Source organism: Equus quagga, unplaced genomic scaffold (genome assembly GCF_021613505.1).
Source record: "Equus quagga isolate Etosha38 unplaced genomic scaffold, UCLA_HA_Equagga_1.0 HiC_scaffold_51_RagTag, whole genome shotgun sequence".
Lineage (NCBI taxonomy): Eukaryota > Metazoa > Chordata > Mammalia > Perissodactyla > Equidae > Equus > Equus quagga.
The window spans coordinates 336,499-359,052 of NW_025793956.1; the positions used below are offsets into that span (position 1 = coordinate 336,499).

The window sequence follows — 22,554 nt, forward strand, 5'->3', positions numbered from 1 at the left end:
AAATCACAGATGAAAATGGTGACCTTAATTTCCATTCTACAGAAATAAATAGGAATATGAGAGTACTATGAATAATTGTAGGCCAAAAACTTGGATAACCTAGATGAAATGAACAAACTCCTAGAAACATAAAACGTATCAAAATTAAACTATAAAGAAGTAGAAAATCTGAAGAGACCCAAGACTAGTAAGAAGATTAAATAAGTAGTCAAAAACTTTCTAACAAAGAAAAACCCTGAGCCTGATGGCTGCATTGGTTAATTATGGGAAATATTTAAAGAAAAACACCAATCCTTTTCAAACTCTTGCAAAAAAATTGCATACTCTTCCAAACTCAATCTTTGAGGCCAGAGTTTCACTGATATGAAACGCAGACAGATATAAAAAAGAAAAGAAAACTGCATACCAGATATCCTTGATGAATAGTCATGCAAAAATCTCCAAGATACTAACAAACTTTTAATTGACTAGTGGATTAAAATGATTGTATGAATAATTATATATTTAAGCATTCAGAGTGGAAAGTCCCAATATATGGAGGCCTAAACAACAGATTTATTTTCTCAGTGTTTAGGAGGCTGAGATCAGGGGTCAACATAGTCAGGTTCTGGTGAGGACTCTTCTTGCCTCAAAGACTGCCATCTTCCTGCTCTGTCCTCATACAGCAGGAAGAATGCTCTAGTGTCCCTTTCTCTTTACTAATCCCATCATGAGATCCCCACTCTCGTGACGTCATCTAAACCTAATTATCTCCCAAAGCCTTCATATCCAGATATCACAGTGGGGAATAGGGCTTCAACATTAGAACTTTGAGGTGACACATTGCTCCCATAGCAAGTATCAGTTGAGATGACCATGCCATTTTTGTCTTTTATTCTGTTAATGTGATGTATTACATTTAACAATTTCAGATGTTGAACCATCCTTGAATTCCAAGAATAAGTCCTATATGAAAATGGTGTATAATTCTTTTCATGTGCAGTTGAAATAAGTTTGTTAGTATTTTGTTGAGGATGTTTGCATCAATATTCATCAGGGATATTGGTCAGTAGGCTTCTTTCCTTGTATTAACTTTGAATGGCTTTGGTATGAGATAATGCTGGCCTCCTATAAGAGAAGTGTTCTCTTTAACTTTCTGGAAGAATTTGAAGAGGAGTGGTGTCAATAATGTTTAAATGTTTGGTAAAATTATCTAATGAAGCCTTCTGGTCAGGGCTTTTCTTTTGAGGGGAGGTTTTTATTGCTGACTCAATCTCCTTTCTAAAAGGTCTGTTCAGATTTTTTCTTTATGATTCATTCTTGGTAGATTCTATGTTTCTAGGAATTTGTGCGTTTCTTCTATGTTATTCAATTTGTCAACATATGATTTTTCTTAGTATTCTCCATAATCATTCTATTTTTCTGGCATCGGTTGTAATAACTCTTTATTTCTGAGATTAGTTGAGTCCATTCTTTTTCCTTTGTCTAGCTGACTTTCAATTTTGTTCATCTTTAATAAAAACTCAAGTCTTGGTTTTGTTCATTTTTTCTATCATTTTTCTATTCTATTCATTCTGCTCTAAAATTTATTTTTTTCTGCTGACCTTGAACTTCATTCTTTTTCAAGTTTCTTGAGGCTTATAAAGTTATGTTGTTGATTTGAGATCTTTCTGCTTTTTTAATGTAAATGTTTACCACTATAATCTTTCCTGTAGTAGTGCTTTCATTGAATCTCATAAGTTTTGGTGTGTTATGCTTTCATTTTCATATGTATCAAAATATTTTTTAATTTCCCTTGAGATTTATTCTTCAACACATTGGTTATTTAAGAATTTGGTTTTACTTCCACATATTTGTGAATTTTCCAGTTTCCTTTCTGCTATTGATTTTAGTTTCATTCCATTATTGGGCCAGATACTCAATATAATTTCAGTTTTCTTAAACTTTAACAGAGTAATTTTTTTTTAAGATTTTTATTTTTTTCCTTTTTCTCCCCAAAGGCCCCCGGTACATAGTTGTATATTCTTTGTTGTGGGTCCTTCTAGTTGTGGCATGTGGGACACTGCCTTAGCGTGGCTTGATGAGCAGCAGCATGTCCTCGCCCAGGATTAGAACCAACGAAACACTGGGCCACCTGCAGTGGAGCGCGCGAACTTAACCACTCGGCCACAGGGCCAGCCCCCTTAACAGAGTAATTTTTATTTGCACTCATGGTTGAAGTCATAATATATAAAAATGGTCTTCATATGCATGTAGGTAAATACAAAGGAAACTACAAGGTGAGTGTCTTTATAAGTGTGATAAGTTCATGAGGACTGGTAACCTCACTTGATTCTTTGGTACTTTTTTCCCCAGATATATTATACTTCTGTCAGCTCTTTTTAAGAAAAACTGTGGTAGGAACACTTACATAAGACCTACCCTGTTAGCGAAATTTTAAAGGCACAATACAGTACTGTTAACTATAGTTACAGTGTTGGTATCCAGAACTTATTTGTCATATATAACTGAAACAATATGCTGATTGAACAGCAACTCTACAGTTTTCTTTCCCTCGGGCCCTGACAAACACCATTCTATTCTCTATTTCAGTGAGTGACCATTGTATAAACCATGTAAATGGAATCATTCAGTATTTGTTCCCCTGTGACAGGCTATTACACTAAGCCTAATGTCCTCTGGGTTAATCTATCACATATGGCAGGATTTCCTTTTTTAAGACTGAGTAAGATGGTATGTATATACCATAGTTTCCTAATCTGTTTATCCATTAATAGACAATTAGGTTGTTTCCCTATCTTGACTATTGATAATAATTCTGCAATATATGGAAGTGCAGATATCTCTTTGAGATCCTCCTTTCAGATCTTTTGGATATATACCCAGAAGTAGGAATGCTGGATCATATGGAAGTTCTATTTTTAGATTTTTGAGTAAAACTAAACTCCATATGTTTTCTTTAGTGGTTTCCAACAAGGGTTCCAAATTCTCCACACCCTCACCAAAACTTATCTTCTGTTTTTACAAGAATAGCCACTCTAACAAGTGTGAGATTATACCATGATGGTTTTGATTTGCATTTCTTTGATGATCAGTGATGTTGGGCATCTTTTCTTGTACCTTTTGGCCAACTGTATGTCTTCTTTGGAAAATGTTCAAATTTTTTGCCCAATTTTCAGTGGGGTTATTTGTTTTTGTAATGCCGAGTTGTAGGAGTCCCTCAAATATTTTAGATCTTAGCCTCTTATCAGATACAGGGTTTGCCAATATTGTCTCCCATTCTGCAAGTTACCTTTTCACTCTGTTGATTGGTTCCCTCACAAAAGGTTTTTAGTTTGATGAAGTCCCACGTCTGTATCTTTGCTTTTTGTTGCTTATGCCTTTGATGTTATATCCAAGAAATCATTGCCCGGGCCAGTATCATGAAACTTTTCCCACATTTTCTTCTGAGAGTTTTATAGTTTCAGTCTTGGATTTTAGTGTTTAATCCACTTGAGTTGATTTTTGTATGTGGTATAAAATACAGGTCCAATTTTATTCTTTTGTAGTTGAATATCCAGTTTTCCCAACACCATTTGTTGAAGAGACAATCGTTTCCATTTTGAGTATACTTAATATCTTTGTCAAAGATCAATTGACTGTACATTCATGGGTTTACTTCTGAGCTCTCTGTTCTGGTCTCTTCTTTTATATATCCTTTTTTCAAATGCCAATACCATTCTGTATTAAATACTGTATATGCAATATGTTTTGAAATTAGGAAGTGTGATGTATCCAGTTTTGTTATTCTTGCTCAGGGTTACTTTGGCTCTTTGGGTTTTGGTGGTTCCATAAGAATTTTAGGATTTTTTTTCTATTTCTGTGAAAATACCATTGGAATTTTTATAAAGATTGTGTTGACTCTCTGATTTGCTGTGGGTAGTATGGACATTTTAACAATATTAAGTCTTCCAATCCATGAACACAGGATGTCTTTCAATTTTTCTAATGTAATTTTCTTCATCATGTTTTATAGTTTAGAGTGTATAACTATTTCACCTCTTTGGCTTTTTCTGTCCTTAGTGTTTTATTCTTTCTGATGTTACTGTAAGTGAGATTGTTCTTTATTTTTTTCTTCAAGATTGGCACCTGAGCTAAGATCTGTTGCCAATCTTTTTTTTTTTTTCCTTTTTCTTCTCTCCCCCATTTCCCCAAAGTATGTAGTGGTATATTCTAGTTGCAAGTCCTTCTAGTGTGGAAGGATTGTTTTCTTTATTTTCTTTTTGGATGGGTCATTGTTAGTGTATAAAAATGCCACTGATACTTTTATGTTGATTTTGTAACCTGCAACTTTAATGAATTTATTAGTTCTAACTGTTTTTGAGAGTCTTTAACGTGTAAGAGTTTTCAACTTTTGAGAGTTTTCAACATGTAAGATCATGTCATCTGAATACAGATAATTATACTTCTTCATTGTTGTTGGTGGTTGTTGTTGTTGTTATGGAAGATTCACCCAGAACCAACATCTTTGACAGTCTTCCTCTATTTTTTCTATGTTGGTTGCCGGCACAGCCTGGCTACTGACAAGTGGTGTAGGTCCATACCAAGGTGCCAGACCTAGGCTCTTGAAGCTGAGTGCTCTGAACTTAACCCGTGGGGACAGCCCCTGTACCTCTTCAATTTTTATTTAGTTGTCTTTCATTTGTTTTTTCCCCTCTATTGAGATATAATTAACATTTTACACTGTATAAGTTTAAGGTGTACAATGGATTTCTTGATTTGCTACACTTATATATGGCATGATTACCACCATATTGTTAGCTATTATCTATGTCATGTGACATAAGTAACATTTCTTTTTGTACTGAGAACATTTAAGAACTATGCTCAGCAACTTTCAAGTATATAATACATTCTTGTTAACTATAATCATGGTGCTGTGCGTTAGAGCCACTGAACTTACTCATCGTCTCACTGAAATACTGTACCCTTTGACCAAGGTCTCCCTATTCCTGCCCCTCCCTCCACCCTAAGTCCCAGGTAACCACCATTCTACTCTGTTACTTTGAGTTCTACTTCTGCTTTTTTTTTTTTTTTTTTGAGGGAGATTAGCCCTGAGCTAACATCTTCCACCAGTCCTCTTCTTTTTGCTGAGGAAGACTGGCCCTGAGCTAACATCCGTGCCCATCTTTCTCCGTTTTATGTGTGGGACACCTACCACAGCATGGCTTGCCAAGTGATGCCATGTTTTTTCTTATGGCTGAATAGTATTCCATTGTATGTGTATATCACATCTTCTTTATCCATTCATTCATCTGTTGATGGCCGCTTAGGTTTTTTCCTTATCTCAGCTAGTTGACAATAAGGTGGCAATAAATATGGGAGTGCAGATACCTTTTTGATATACTGTTTTCATTTCCTTTCAGTATATATCCAGAAGTGGGATTGCTTGATTGTATAGAAGTTCTATTTTTATCTTTTTGAGGAACCTCCATACTGTTTTCAACAGTGGCTGCACCAGTTTGCATTTCCAGCAATAGTACACAGGTGTTTTCTTCTCTTCACATCTTCATCAATGCTTATCTTGTCTTTTTGATGATAGACATCTAAAAGGTGTAAGGTGATACCTCACTGTTGTTTTGATTTGCATTTGCCTGATGAATAGTGATGCTGAGCACCTTTTCATGTGCCTGTTGGCCATTTGGATGTCTTCTTTGAGAAAATGTCTATTCATTTTCTGCCCATTAAAAATATTTTTTCCAGTTTTATTGAGATATAATCAACATATAACATTATTCAAATTTAAGTGTAATGTATTATTTGATACATTAGTATATTGCCAAAGGAATACCACAATAGTATTAGCTAAATCCTTGATGCCATCCCTAATTATCATTTCTTTTTTCATGTTAAGATTTTTCAAGATTGACTCTCTTTAACAACTTTCAAGTTCTTAATACGGTATTAATAGCTGTACTCACCATGCTGTACATTATATCATCAGAATTTGTTAGTCTTATAACTGGAAGTATGTACCCTTTGACCAGTATCTCCGCATTTCTCTCATCCCCACCACTGCCAGCCCCTGGTAGCCACCACTTTACTGTCTGAATTTGTCATTTTTGGATTCTACGATAAGAGATATCATTCAGTATTTGTCCTTCTCTGTCTAATTTCACTTGACATAATGCCCTCAAGCTTCATCCAAGCTGTAGCAAATGGCAGGATTTTATTCTTTCTCATAGCCAAATAATATTCCACATATGTATGCACTTATATTTTCTTTATATGTAAAGAAGAAGTCTTCTTTATCCATTTGTCTGTTTCTGGACACTTAGGTTGCTTCCATATCTTGGCTATTGTGAATAACACTTCAAGGAACTTGCGACTGTAAGGATCTCTTGGTGATGGTGATTTCATCTTCTTCAGATACATATATTTTTGGATATTAACACTTTCTCTAAGATATGCTTTGCAAATATTTTCACCTATTTCATAGCTTGCCTTTTCATTTTGCTGATGATTCCTTTTGCTGAGAAGAAGCTTTTTAATTTGATGTAGTCCCACTTATTTTTGGCTTTGTTGCTTGTGCTTTTGGTGTCATATCCAAAAAATTATTGCTATCAACATCAAGGAGCTTTTTCCTTATGTTTTCTACTAGGAATTTTATGGTTTCAGGTCTTATGTTTAAGTCTCTAATCCATTTCAAGTTAAATTTTGTGAATGCTGTAAGACACAGGTTTGATTTGATTTTTCTGCCTGTACTTATCTAGTTTTCATAACACCATTTATTGAAGAAATAATCCTTTCCTCATTGTGTCTTTCTGGCTCCTTTATCAAATATTAGTTGATTGTATATGGTAGGCATTATGTGTGGGCTGTTGATTCAGTTTCATTGGTCTGTGTGTCTATTTTTATGGCAGTGCCATACTGTTTTGATTACTGTAGGTTTTCCCTTTTTTTGTTGTTTTTGGTGAGGAAGACTGGCCCTGAGCTGTCATATGTTGCCAATCTTCCTCTTTTGGCTTGAGGAAGATTGTCCCTGAGCCAACATATGTGCTGGTCGTCCTCTCTTTTGTATGTGGGACACCCCCTCAGCATGGCTTCATGAGTACTTAGTTCCACACTTGGGATCCGAACCAGTGAACCCTAGGCTGCTGAGGCAGAGTGCATGAACTTAACCACTACACTACTGAGCCAGCTCCCAGTACTATAGTTTTGTAGTTTAAAATCAGGAAATGTGATGCCTCCGACTTTGTTCTTTCTCAGGATTGCTTTGGCTATTTGGAGTCTTTGCATTCCATACAAATTTTAGCTTGTTTTTTCTATTTCCATGAAAAATGTCGTAGGAGTTTTGATATGGATTGTATTGAATCTGTACATGGCTTTGGGTAGTATCGTTATTGTAACTGTTCTTTTTTAAATTTTTGTTTAGTTATTTGAGGTCATGTTATCTTATAGCTGTGTAAATCACTTATAACTGTGTGCATCACTGTATTTCATTTTCTCTATAGACTGCATCATGTTCACCACCTAGTTTTTATCCATCCCCATACATATGTGTCCCTTTACCCCTTTAACCTTCTGTCCACCTCATTCCCCTCTGGTAACCACTAATCTGTTCTTTTTATCCATGTGCTTTTTTATCTTCCACATATGAGTGAAATCTTACAGTGTTTGTCGTTCTCTGTCTGGCTTATTTTGCTTAAGATCATCTCGTCAGGGTCAATCCATGTTGTTGCAAATGGCCTGATTTTGTCTTTTTTTTTAAGGCTGAAGAATATTCCATTGTATATATGCCGCATCTTCTTTATCCATTCATCCATCAATGTTTTGCTTTGCTTCCACACCTTGGCTATTGTGGATGAACATAGGGATGAATAAATCTCTTCAAATTGTTTATTTCATGTTCCTTGGATAAATACCCAGTAGTAGGATAGCTGGATCATATGGTATTTGTACTTCTAATTTTTTGAGGAATCTCCGTAGTGGCTACACCAGTTTGCATTCCCACAAGCAGTGTAAGAGGGTTCCCTTTTCTCCGCATCCTCCCCAACACTTGTTTATTGTGTTGTTAATTATAGCCATTTGGACACGTATGAGGTGATATCTCATTGTAGTTTTGATTTGCATTTCCCAAGTAATTAGTAATGTTGAACATATTTTCATGTGCCTGTTGGCCATCTGTATATCTTCTTTGGAAAAACATCTATTCATATCATCTGCTCCTTTTTTGATTGGGTTGTTTGTTTTTTGTTGTTAAATTATATGAATTCTGTATATATTTTGGAAATTAACCCTTGTTGGATATGTAATTTGAAATTTTTTTTTCCTGGTTGGTGGTGGTCTTTACATTTTTTTTCCTGGTTTCCTTTGACTTGCAGAAGCTTTTTAGTCTGATTTAGTCCCTTTGTTTATCTTTTCTTTGATTTCCCTTTCCTGACTAGACATGGTATTTGAAAAGATGCTGCTAAGACCAGTGTCAAAGAGTGTACTGCCTATGTTTTCTTCTACGAGTTTTATGGTTTTAGGTTACATTCAAGTCTTAATCCATTTTGAGTTAATTTTTGTGCATGGTGTAAAATAATGGTCTGCTTTCATCTTTTTCCATGTGGATGTCCAGTTTTTCAACACCATTTATTGAAAAGAGTTCCTGTCTCCATTGTATGTTCTTGGCTCCTATGTTGAAAATTAACTGTCCGTAGATGTGTGCTTTTTATTTATTTATTTATTTTTTTTGAGGAAGATTAGCCTTGAGCTAACATCTGCTGCCAAACCTCCTCTTTTTGCTGAGGAAGACTGGTCCTGAGCTAACCTCCGTGCCAGTCTTCCTCTACTTTATACGTGGGATGCCTAACACAGCATGGCTTGCCAGTCGGTGCCATGTCCACACCCGGGATCTGAACCGGCAAACCCTGGGCTGCGAAAGGGGTACATGCAAAGTTAACCACTTTGACACCAGGCCGTCCCTGATGTGTGGTTTTATTTCTGGGGTTTTAGTTCTGTTCCAATGATCTGTGTATCTGTTTTTCTGTCAGTATGGTGCTGTTTTGATTACTCTAGCTGTGTAGGATATTCTAAAGTCAGAGACTGTGATACCTCCAGCTTTGTTTTTTTTCCCTCAGGATTGCTGTGGCTATTCGGGGTCTTTTGTTGTTCCAAATAATTTTAAAATTCTTTGTTCTAGTCCCACAGTATTTTTTCTTGCAACACAAGAACACAGGGTATCTTTTCATTTATTTGAGTCTTCAGTTTCTTTTAAGTCTTATAATTATCAGTGTAGAGATCTTTCACCTCCTTTGTTATACTTATTCCTAAGATTTTATTGTGTTTCCTGCTATTTTGAATGGGGTTGTTTACTTCTTTTCCAGTTATTTTGTTGTCGGTGTATAGAAACAAAAATAATTCCTGTATGTTTATTTTATATCCTGCAACTTTATTGCATTAGTTGTTTAGTTTTAACAGTGTTTTGGTTGAGTCTTTAGGATTTTCTGTACATTACAGTCATGTCATCTGAAAATAAAGTTTCACTTCTTCTTTTCCAATTTGTATGCATTTTATTTCATCTTTTCTGAATGCTCTAACTAGGACTTCCAGTACTTTGTTGAATAAGGGTGGTGAAAGTGGACATCCTTGTCTTGTTCCTGTTCTTAGGTAGAAGCTTTCAGCCTTTCGCTATTTGTATGATGTTGGCTAGGGTTTGTTATATATGGTTTTTATGTCTAGGAGTGGTTCTTTGAGAGTTTTATTACGAACATATGTTGTATTTTGTCAGATTCTTTTTCTGCATCTGTTGAGATGATCATATGATTTTCTTCTTTCATTCTATTAGTGTGGTGTATCATATTTATTGATTAGACTATATTGAACCATCCTTGCATCCCAGGGATGACTGCCACTTGATCAGTAGTTATGATCCTTCTAATGTACTGTTGAATTTGGTTTGCGAATACGCTGTTGAGAATTTTTGCATCTGTATTCATCAAGGATATTGGCTTGCAGTATTCTTTCATGTAGTGTCCTTATCTAGTTTTGGGATAGAGTAATGCTGGTCTTGTAGAATAAGTTTGAGAGTGTTCCCTCCTCTTCAACTTTTGGAAGAGTCGGAGGAAGATTGTCTTTATTTCTCTGTAAATGTTTAGTTAAATCCACAAGTGAAGCCATGTGGTCCTGGGCCTTTTCAGTAGGAGATTTTCAATTACTCAGTCAGTCACCTTATTTATTACTGGTCTGATCATATTTCCTATTTCTTCCTTATTCAGTCTTGGTGAGTTATAGGGATTTATCTGTTTCTTCTAGGTTATCCAATTTATTTGTATGTAATTGTTAATGGTAGTCTCTTATGATCCTATATCTGTGGTATCAGTTGTAATGTCTCCTCTTTTATTTCTGATTTTTTTTTAAGATGAGTCTTCTCTCTTTTTTCCTTTGTGTAGCAGAAAAACAGATCTTAACTTTGTTGACTTTTTCTATTTTTTTACTGATCTCTGTTTCATTTATTTTTGCTCTGATCTTTGTCATTTTCTTTCTTCTGCTAATTTCGGGTTTAGTTTGTTTTTCTTTTTCTAGTTCCTTGAAGTATAAACTTAGGTTGTCTATCTGAGATTTTTCTGTTTTTTTAATATAGGCATTGATCTCTATAAACTTTCTTCTTGGAATTGGTTTTTTCGGGATCCCATAGGTTTTGGTATTTTTTTTCCACTTTCATTTGTTTTGAGATATTTTTAATTTCTCTTTTGATATCTTCTTTAACCCCTTGCTTGTTCAGGAGTGTCCTGTTAAATTCCACATATTTGTGGGGTTTTCACTTTTCTCTTGTTGATTCTGGTTTCATACCACTGTGGTCAGAAAAGATATTGGTGTGATATAAGTTTTCTTAAATTTGCTAAGACTTATTTTGTGACCTAACATAATCTATCTTGGAGAAAGTTCTTTGAGCACTTGAGATGAAGGTGTGTTCTCCTCTTGTTGGATATAATTCCTGTTAGTATATGTTAGGTCCATTTGGTCTAAGTATGGTTCAAGTCTAGTGTTTCCTTATTCATTTTCTGATCCGTCCATTGCTGAAAATGCAGTATTGATGTCTCCTACCCTTATTGAATTGTTGACTATTTCTCATTTCACATTTGTTAGTATTTGCCTTAGAACCTCTGATTGGGTGCAAATGTAGTTACCATTTTTATGTTTTCTTCATAAGAGACCCCTCTATCGTTATACAATGACCTTCTTTGTTTCTCTTTACCATTTTTGGCTTAATATAAATATAGCTACCCCTACTCTCTTCTGGTTTCCATTTGCATGGAATATCCTTTTCAATCCCTTTACTTTGAGCCTATATGTGTCCTTAAAACTGAAGATTTTCTCTTATAGGCAGCATATAGTTGAGTCTTGTGTTTTTAATGCATCCCAGCCACTTACACCTGTTTATTGGAGAATTCAGTCCATATACATTTAGAGTGGTTATTGATAGATCAGGACTTAGTATTGCCGTCTTATTGTTTTCTGGATGTTTTGTAGTTCCCTTGTTCCTTTTTTATTCTTTTTGTATGTTTCTTTGTGAATCAGTGATTTTCTGTGGTGGTGTGCTGTGATCCCTTGTTTTTATCTTTTGTGAATCTACAGTAAGTTTTTGCTTTGCAGTTACCATGAGACTTACATAAAACATTTTATAGATAGAACAGTCTGTTTTATACTGACAACAGCATTACTTTTATCACATAGAAAAAGCCTGTGCTTTTACACCCTCCTTTATGACTTTAGTATTGTTGCCTCTTTTTATATTATGTTTTCATTAACAAATTTTGGTAGCTTTAGTTATTTTGATACTTTAGCCTTTTTACTATAGTTAATTCGTTAACACATCACCACATTATAGTGTTAGAATGTCTCAATTTTACAGTATGTTTGCCTGTACTAATGTGTTGTCTATTTTCATATGTTTTATAATGAGTTAGTGTCCTTTCGTTGCAGCTTCAAGAACTCCTTTCAGAATTTCTTGTAAGACAGGACTAGTGGTGATGAATTCTCTCAGGTCTGTTCATATGAGAAAGTATTTATCCTTTGTTTCTAAAGGATAACTTTGCTGGATAGAGTATTTATGGTTGGCATTTTTGTTCTTTTAGCTCTTCAAGTGTGTCATCCCATTTTCTCCTGGCCTGTAAGGTTTCTGCTGAGAAATCTGCTGATAGCCTAATGGTGTTTCTCCCTCCCCCCTCCCCCCCCCCCTCCCCCTCCTCCCCTTCCCCCCCCCCCTTCTTCCCTGCCTTTAGGAACCCCGTTGTATTTGGTTTTGGACAGTTTTATTAGAAGGTTTCCTGAAGAACATTGTTTTCAACTGAAATAATGGGATGAGGTGTATCTTCATGAATTGGATTTCAAATCTTTCCTTAGAATTGGGAAGTTCTCAGCCATTATTTCTCTGAATACGCTTTCTGCTCCCTTCCCTCTCTCTTCTTCCCCTTTCGGATTTCCAATGATTTGGATATTGATTTTTTTAATGGTATCCTTTAGATCATGTAGACTTTCTTTGCTGTTTTTCATTCTTTTTTCTCTTTACAGTGGATTATTGCAGGGTTCCTATCCTCTGTCTCGCTGATTCTGTCTTATTTGGTCTATTCTGATTTTGATGCTTTTTTCATCTCTTTCATTGAATTCCTCAGCTCCAAAATTTGTTTGCTTCTTTTTTGTGATTTTTATCTCTGTCTCATTTGTATTGTATATTGTTTTTCTAATTTCATTGACTTGTCTTTGATTTTCTCATAGTCTATTGAGTTTCCTTGAACAACTGAAATTCTTTAATTGGTTACTCATTAAATCTCTGTGACTACTCATTACATCTCTGTGACTTTGGGTTTGGTTACTATAAGATTATTGAGATCCTTTGCTTATGTCATTTTTCTGTGAGTTTTCATTTTTCTTGGAGTTTTGCATTGCTGTTTTCACGTTTGAAGTAGCAGTCACCTCCTCTAGTTTTTACTGATTGCCTTCAGAGTAGAAATAACTTTCATCAATCCTACTTTGGATTCTGATGCTTTCTCAGACCTTGTGTGGATACATCTGCTCCACACTTTTGCCTCTGCCTTATGGCAGACTTCTTAAGCTTATATGTCTTCTCTTGATCTTACGAAGCCAATCCAGGGAGTTGGAAATGACTCTTCTTTTCCATTTTTTGAGAAGAATTTAAGAGGATAATGTTAATTCTCTTTTAAACATTTGGCAGTATTTACCAATGAAGCCATCTCATCTTGAGCTTTTCTTTCTTGGAAAGTTTTTGATTACTTGTTCAGTGTCCTTATTCATTACTGGTCTGTTCAAATTTGCTATTTTGTCATGATTCAGTTTTGGAATGTTGTATGTTTCTAGGAATTTATCCTTTTCTTGTAGGTTATACAATTCATGGAAGTGTAGTTGTTTATATTAAAAATTATTAAGTAAATTATGTTTTATATTTCTGGGATATCTGTTGTACTATCTTCTCTTTCAATTTTGTTTTTGTCTTTTTATTGTTTGTTTTTCTTAGCCTAGCTAAAGATTTGTCCATTTTGTTAATCTTTTAAAACCCCAGTTCTTTATTTCATCTATTATTTGTATGTTTTTTCTGTTCTCTATTTCATATAACTCTGGTTTAATCTTTATTTCCTTCCTTCTGCTCACTTGGGGCTTATGGTGTTCTTTTTTCAAGTCCTTGAGGTGTAAAGGTAAGTTCTTTTGAGATCTTCCTTTTCTAATGTAGACATTGATCACACTAAACTTTCCCTTTATTATTGCTTTGGCTGTATTACCTAAGTTTTGGTATGTTTGGTTTTGGTTTTTATTTGTTGAGATACTTTCTGATCTCTTGTGATTTCTTCTTTACCCTATTTTTTACTGTCTTTACTGTTAAGGAATTTGACACTTACATTTTCACATATTGGTGAATTTTCTGGTTTTCCTTCTGTTATTGATTTCTAGTTTCATTTCATTAAGGTCAGAAAAGATACTTGGTATGATTGCAGTCTTAAATTTGTTAAGACTTTTTGTGGTTAACATGAGGTTTATCCTGGAGAATGCACCTTTATGAATTTGAGAAGAGTGTTTTCCTGCTAGTATTGGCTGGGGTGTTTTCTATATGTCTGTTAGGTTATATAGTGTATAGTGTTGCAGATGTCTCTCTGGTGGTTCTATCCATTATTCAAAGTGGATATTGAAATATCCTGTACTATTCGGTTGTTGTCTACTTCTCTCTTCAATTCTGTCAGTGTCTTCATATATTTGGGAGCCCTGAGTTAGATGTGTATATATTTATAATTACATGTGTCCTGGTGATTAGACACTTTTTAAATATACAAGATTCTTTTTTGTCTCTTGTGACAGGGTTTCCATTTAATCCATTTATGTTTTATGTTATTACTGATAGGGAAGGATTTAATTGCAATTTGGTTTTTCTATGCATTGTAGCTTTTTTTCCCCTCTTGTTCCTTCCTTTCTGTTTTGTTGACATTTTGTGACATGCTTGGATTCCTTCTCATGTCCTTTTGTTCATCTTGGGTTTTTTTAAAGTGTTTTTACTTTTAATTTTCTTAATTTTTTTTTTATTGTAGTAACATTGGTTTTTACATTATATAACTTTCAGGTGTACATTGTAATATATTTCGAATTCTGTGTAGATCACATCATGTTCACCACTCAAAGACTACTTAGAATCCATCCCCACACACGTATACCTAATCACCCCTTTCATGCTTCTGCCTCTCCCCTTCCCCTCTGGTAACCCCTCTCTTGCTACGTGTTTGTTTGTCTTTGTTTTTATCTTCTACTTATGAATGAGATCATAGGGTATTTGGCTTTCTCCCTCTGACTTACTCCACTTAGCATAATACCCTCAAGGTCCATCTGTGTTGTTATAAATGGCCGGATTTCATCATTTCTTATGGCTGAGTAGTAGTCCATTGTGTGTATATACCATGTCTACTTTATCCATTTGTCCCTTGATGGGCACCTAGGTTGCTTCCAAGTCTTGGCTATTGTGAATAATGCTGTGATGAACACAGGGGTGCATGTATCTTTATGCATTTGTGTTTTCAAGTTCTTTGGATAAATACCCAGCAGTGGAATAGCTGGATCATGTGATATATCTATTCTTAAGTTTTTGAGGAATCTCCAAACTGCTTTCTATAGTCGCTGCACCAGTTTTCACTCGCACCAGCAACGTATGAGGGTTCGCTTCTCTCCACATCCTACCCAACACTTACAGTTTCCTGTCTTGTTAATGATAGACATTCTGACGGGAGTGAGTGATATCTCATTGTAGTTTTGATTTGCATTTCCCTGATAGTTAATGATGTTGAACATCTTTTCATGGGCCTTTTGCCCATCTGTGTATCTTCTTTGGAGAAATGTCTGTTCAGATCTTTTGCCCATTTTTTAATTGGGTGGTTAATTTTTTTGTCGTTGAGATGTATGAGTTTGTTATATATTTTGGATGTTAACCCCTTATCAGATATATGGTTTGCAAATATCTTCTTCCAGTTGTTAGATGCTCTTTTCACTTTGTTGATGGTTTCCTTTGCTGTGGAAGCTTTTTAGTTTGATGTAGTCCCATTGTATATTTTTTCTATTGTTTCTCTTGCCTGGTCAGAAATGGTATTTGAAAAAATGCGGCTGACTGATGTTGAAGAGCATACTGCCTGGTTTTGTTCTGGAAGTTTAATGGTTTCAGATCTCACATTCAAGTCTTTAATCCATTTTGAGTTGGTTTTTGTGCATGGTGTAAGATAGTGGTCTACCTTCATTCTTGTATGTGGCTGTCCAGTTTTCCCAACACCATTTATTGAAGAGATTCTCCTTTCTCCGTTGTGTGTTCTTGGCTGCCTGGTTGAAAACTAGCTGTCCTTAGATGTGTGGGTTTATTTCTGCCCTCTTGATTCCATTGATCTGTGTGTGTTTTTGTGCCAGTACTGTGCTATTTTGGTTCCTATAGCTTTGTAGTATGTTTTCAGTTCAGGGAATGTGATACTTCCAGCTTTATCCTTTTTTCTCAGGATTGCTTTGGGTATTTGGGGTCTTTTGTTGCTCCATATATATTTTAAGATTCTTTGTTCTATTTCTGTGAAAAATGTTGGAACTATGATAGGGATTGCATTGCATCTGTATATTGCTTTAGGAAATATGGACATTTTAATGCTCTTCCAATACAAGAGCATGGAATATCTTTCCATTTCTTTGTGTCTTCTTCAGTTTCTTTCAAACAATGTTTTATAGGTTTCAGTGTAAAGATCTTTCACCTCTTTGGTTAAATTTATTCCTAGGTATTTTATTCTTTTTGTTGCAATTGTAAAGGGGATTGTATTTTTAATTTCTCCTTCTGCTACTTCGTTGTTAGTGTATAGAGATGCCACCAATTTTTCAGTTGATTTTGTATCCTGTTCATCTTCTATTAGTATTTTCTTTGTGGTTACTGTGGGGATTACATACATCTTAAAGTTATAACGGTGTGTTGAAACTAATCACAACAAAACTATGCTTGCATACAGAAGCTCTTCTCATGTAAAATTTCCACCCCTTCCTTGATGTAGTTATTCCACTCCCCTTGATGTAGTTATTTTTCATGCTTTTCTCTTTTAAATTTTATACAGAATTAAAAGTGATATATGTCCCTACGTTACAATACTGCAGAAATCAATATTTGTCTTTATGCATTGACCTTTACCAGAGAGCTTTATATGCATGTTGTTGTCTGCTGTCTGGCACTCTTTTGTTTGACTTAAGCCACCACTTTAACATTTGTTGTAGAGCAGCTCTAGTGGTAATGAGTTCTCCCAGCTTCTGTTTATCTGAGAATGTCTTAATTTCTACTTCATTTTTGAATAACAGTTTTGCTGGGTATAGTTTTCTTGGTTGGCAACTATATTTCTGTCAGCACTTGAATATATCATCCCACTCCTTCTGGCCTTTCAAAATTTCTGTTGAAAATCTGCTGATAATCTTATGTGATCTCCCTCATGTATCATGAGTCACTTTTCCCTCACTACTTTCAAGAGTCTCTCTTTGTGACTTTACAGTTTGATTAAAATGTGTCTTAGTGAGTCTTGGATTTATCGTAGTTTGAGTTCATTAACCTTCTTTAATTTCTGTGTCTTTCTTCAAATTTGGTAAGGTTTTGGTTGTTATTTCTTCAAATAGATTCTCTTCCTCTGTCTCTCTTTTCCTTCTGGACTCCCATAATGCATACAAGTGTCCCATAAATCTTTAACTTCTTTCACTGTTCTTGCTGTTTTTTTGTTTTTGCTTCTTTTACTTAATAATACAAATGACTTGTCTTTATATTTATTGATTCTCTCTTCTACCTGATCATGTTTACTGCTGAGCCTCTCTAGTGAATTTTTCGTTTCAGATATTGTATTTTTCATGTCAATAATTCTGTTTCATTTTTTTAGTTTCTCTTTGTTGCTATGTTCTCATTTTGTTCCTGCATCTTTTTCCTGATTTCATTTAGTTTTATGGCTTCTCCTTTAGCTCATTGCGTTCCTTTGAGATGCTTACTTTTAATTCCTTGATAAGTAATTCTTAAATCTCCTTTTCTTTAGGATCATTTTCTGCAGATTATTTTATTCCTTTGAGCAAGCCATGTTTCCTTGTTTTTTTGTATACTTGTGTTCTTTTGTTGATATTTCAGCATTTGAAAAAAACAGCCATGTCTCAGTCTTTCCAGACTGGTTTTATTCAAAGAAAAACCTTCACTAGTCAGCCCAACTAGAGACTCTGGGGGCCTATCAGACCTTTCTAGGGATAAGTGTTCTCTTTGATTACACATGTCATTACCCAATAAAAGCTGCCCCTGTTCTCAAGAGCCCACAGTCTATTGCTTTCCCTGTCTGTCTGTCTGTGGTACAGCAGTGTCTCTGGTCTCTTATGAAGTGGTGCTTGCCTTTGTTCTCAGCAGTTCCAAGGCATGTGTTGTGGTCTGAATTATGTCCCTTCTCTCATATTCATATGTTGAAGCTCTAACTGCTAATGTGGCTTGCATTTGGAGTTTGCACCTTTATGAGGCAATTAATGTAAACTGAATCCGTAAGATAGGACCATAATCCAGTGGGACTGTGGCCTTATAAAAAGGAGTCTTTCTCTCTTCACAATATGAGAACATGGTGAAAAGTTGGCCATCTGCAAGTCAGGCAGACAGTCCTCAGCAGAAACAAATCAACCAGAACTTTGATCTGGTATTTCTCAGCCTCCAGAACTGTAAGAAAAAAAAAATTATCTTGTTTAAGTCACCCAGTCTCTTTTATTCAGTTAGGAAAGCATGAACAGACTAATTCAGCATTCAAAGCATACCTCTATTCACTTCGGTATTCTGAGTCAGGCTTACAGAAACTATCCCTCTGATAGTCCCACTGTAAAACAGGAACATTTGACGCATGTCCTACTCTTGTATTTCCCTCTCTAGATGGAAGCTGGGAGATTTTCCCTGACTGTACTGCATTGTGCTGAGTCGGAAGGTGGGGTGCTATCACGTGTAAATGCAACAAATTTTCTTACCTGCTTCATTGCAGCTCTTCTTGGCTTTGCACTCACTGGGTTGCTGCCACATCTTAACTGGTTTCTGGAGTTTTCATAAAAGCAGTTTAGTCTGTATATTGTTGTTAAGTCAGGGCCTGAAGCTGTCGGTTTCTCTCTTCTTCTTCTTGTCACTCATTTCTGTAGTTTTAATGCAATACTTATCAAAATCCCAGTAGCATGTATTACAGAAATAAGAAAAATATATTCTAAAGTTTATATGGAATCTCAAGGCAATCTGAATAACCAAAGAATGACATAAAGTATTTTTGTCTTGATTTGTCCTTATTTCAAAATTTACTATAAAGCTCTGGTAAGCAAAGCTGTGTGTTAAGATCTGTGCTCTACTGGAATAGAGTACGGACCCAGAATCAAGCCTGGCATACATGGTCAAATGATCTTCTGTAAGTGTGCCCAGACTACTCATGGGAATGGGCACATCTCTTCGACCACAGGTAATATGGAAAATGAATGCAAAATAATGAAGTTAGGCTATTAACTTCTACCATATACAAAACATAGCTCAGGATTAAATACTTAAATAAAACTCTTAGAGGAAAACAAGGCTAAACCATCATGATATTTGATTCAGTATTGATTTCTTGCATACGGCATTAAAAGCATCAGCGATAAAAGAAAAGTAAATAAATGGGACTATGTCAATCTTAAAGTTTTCTATTCATTAAAGGATACATTAAACGAAAAGAATGGGATAAATTATTTGAAAATTATATATATCTAATAAGGATGTAATATGTAAAATATACAGGGAATGCCTACAACTCAAAAATGACAAAAACCAGATAACCCAATTTAAAAATGGGCAAAGGACTTAAATAGGCATTTCTGAAAATAAAGATATACAAATTGCCAATAAGTACATGCAGTGATGCTCAGCATCCCTAATCATTAGGGAAAAGCAAATGAAAATCACAAAGAGATATCACCTCAGGCCTATTAGGATGTCTAGTATTGAAAGTAACCCAGAAAACAGCAAGTGTTGGCAACAATACAAAGAAACTGGAACCTTGTGCATTGTTGATGGGAATGTAGAATGGTGTATGGAAAATAGTGTGGTAGTTTTCAAAAAATTAGAAGTGGAATTACTGTATGATCCTGCAATCCTACTTCTGAATGTGTATAAATCCAAAAGAATTTCAGAGAGATATTTTCATACTCATGTTCGTTGCAGCATTATTCACAATAGCCAAGAGACAGAAACAACCTAAGTGTCCATCCATGGATCAATGAATAAACATAATGTGGTATATACCTGTAATGGACTATTTACTCATTCTTTAAAAGGAGAGAAATTCTGACATGTGACAACAATGGAACAACCTTGAAAACATGCTCAGTGAAATTATAAGCCAGACACAAAATGACCATATGGTTGCACTCATATAAGGGACTGAGAGTAGTCAAATTCATAGAGGGAGAAAGTAGAATTGTAGTTGCCAGGGAATGGGGGGAGAGGGTAATGGAGTTACTGTTTCATGGGTGTAGAGTTTCAGTTTGCAAAATGAAAAACTTTCACGACTGGACAGTTGTGATGATTGCAGAATGATGTGAATGTACGTAATGCCATGGAACTGAACAAGAAAAAATGGTTTTACATGGTCAATTTTACATTATGTGTATTTTACCACAACTTTAAAGAAATAGTTAAAAAAAATTTTAAGATTTCGTGTTTTGGGCCCTTCATTCTCATTTTGTTTTTCTTATCCCAAACTGCTGTTCTGAACTGTTATGACTCTAGCATCTAACTCTTTAGAATAATAAAAAAGAACTCTATATGTAGTTACCCTCATAAGATTGATTCTGGTTTCCTTGTTGGTGTGTGTGTGTGTGTTTGTCCAGGCCAGTTGGGTATGCTTGAGTGTTAGACTTCAACTAATGTTGTTGTGATTTTGTAATACTGTTGTTATTTTTATTTTTTTAAAAAACTTGACCTTCTCTCTTTTTGATCTTTGAATTTTTTCTTTCCAACTGTCCGTGACCAAGCTATCCTAGTGCTCAAAATCAATAAAAAGTAACATACAGTTGAGATGGGTGCAGTGGGACATTATTTTGGCCACTGTTTGTTTTGCTTTTGAATTGGTATCTCTTTCCATTGTGTCCAAGAGAAGAAGCTTTCTGCTCCATGAAGCCTTGCAGGACTCTGCAATCCTTCTTCACACTTGATGCCTAGAGTCTCAGCACTTCTGAGCTCATACCCCTCATTGCCTCCATCCTTCATTTTGGGGACTTTTCTTGGACATTTACAGGCAATTTACAGTCCTCCTCCTTTCTACTTCTATGTGTGTGTGTTTGACTCTTCCCTTCTATTCGCTAAAAGTCCATGAAATCTTGGCCAGTCTTATAAGCTTCTGTGGCTTAAAAGCCCCTGAAAATATCAAAGCCTCCATGAATAACTAGTCATGTTACCTTTTAACCCAACCTGGACTCTTTATCGTTTACCTAAATTATTGAATTTAAAATGTATGTGAGCTACAAGTCCCAAGAGTACAGAGGGCCATTGTTGCTGGCTTGTTGTAAGACCTGCTGTTGTAACCCAAATCCTCACACCTGGCCCCCACTACATATTTGACCGCGATTTATTGGTCAAAGTCCCAAGTCTGAGGTAACCCAAGCATCTTTGTGGTCGTGTGCATGGGATGCTTTCATGACAATTATAAAGTTAGTAAAATGGAAATGTATTTTGTCTTTCACAGTTTTCAAAACAGAATTCCTTCAAGATGAACTGTAGGCAGCATTCTATCCCCTAATGGACATGGGAGGACTGTGTGCCCTCATGAGATCTCACTCCATTGACTCTGGTTCTAGGCTGAATCTGGGCCCTGATTCTTCTCTCCCGATTAGCTTCTCTCCCCATTCTCTACCTTGAGCTTCTGGGTCAGAGGGTTGATCATTGATATCTATAACGTCCTGGGGTCCAGCTTCCAAGAGAGTTTCCACTAATCATTGATCTTTGCCCTGTAGTTCTTTTTAAAATAAAGTAGGCATTTTAAAAAACTGTCTAACAATTTCTTGTTGTTTTGGCTTCTAAAATGGTAGCATTGTGAGTTATCATTTACAGTGTGTCACTACTTAAGTTCCTTGAAAATGTTTTTATTTTTGTCATGAATTACGCCTTGGATTAAAATAGATTTGCATTTGAGAATCAGTTCTGAAGTAGTCCCTGCCCTGTAACAACTGGTTTAGAAATAATAATCATCAGTTGATCTGGGGCCAGTTACCATGTCTCAGTTTCCCTGTGTGTAGAATATCTATATAAATATTTAACAAGGCTTATATATATCATAAATGTATATATATTTAACAAGAATGAGTACACAAGTTAATCCCACTGCATATCTCTTCTTAGACCTCTCCATGATGCAGTTGAGAATGATTACTTGGAAATAGTCCGCTTGCTTCTCTCCTGTGGTGCTGATCCCACTTTGGCTACCTATTCAGGTAGAACTGTAATGAAAATGACTCACAGCAAACTTATGGAACTTTTTCTGGCAGGTAGGTCACTTCAAGGAACAGGGTCAACAAAGTTCAAGAAATGTTCTTTTTTTTCTTTTGAGGAAGATTAACCCTGAGCTAACTGCTGCCAATCTTCCTCTTTTTGCTGAGGAAAACTGGCCCTGAGCTAACATCCATGCCCATCTTCCTCTGCTTTATACGTGGGATGCCTACCCCAGCATGGTGTGCCAAGCAGTGCCATGTCCGCAGCTGGGATCCTAACTGGCCAACCCCGGGCTTCTGAAGTGGAACGTGTGAATTTAACTGCTGTGCCACCAGGCTGGCCCCGTGACATGTTCTTTAGTAAAAAATAGGTGGTAGCTAATTCATATTTACTGGGCGTAAATTAAAAAGCTTTATATTATAGGACAGCTGTTATGTGGCCTTTTGTGTGGTGTAATATAGTACTTTAGTTAAGCTAAATATTTTGGTGATTAGCCATTGATTCTACGTTTACTTTGATCTGTTTGTGCTAATGTTTTCAAAGATATCCTAAGGTTATTTGCATTTTCTACCAATGCATTTTTAACTTAAGTATGGTGCATATTT

The 22,554-nt window shown here is 35.6% G+C and overlaps 1 protein-coding gene across 1 annotated transcript in view; it reads left to right on the forward strand.

Annotated features, from left to right (window-relative positions):
• Nucleotides 1-22,554, forward strand: part of LOC124232365 (BCL-6 corepressor-like) — a 62,163-nt gene that overhangs the window by 36,335 nt on the left and 3,274 nt on the right. The window contains exon 7 of the mRNA XM_046649317.1: nt 21,860-22,005. Within this exon, the coding sequence (XP_046505273.1) occupies nt 21,860-22,005 (146 nt within the window). The remainder of the gene's footprint in view (nt 1-21,859; nt 22,006-22,554) is intronic.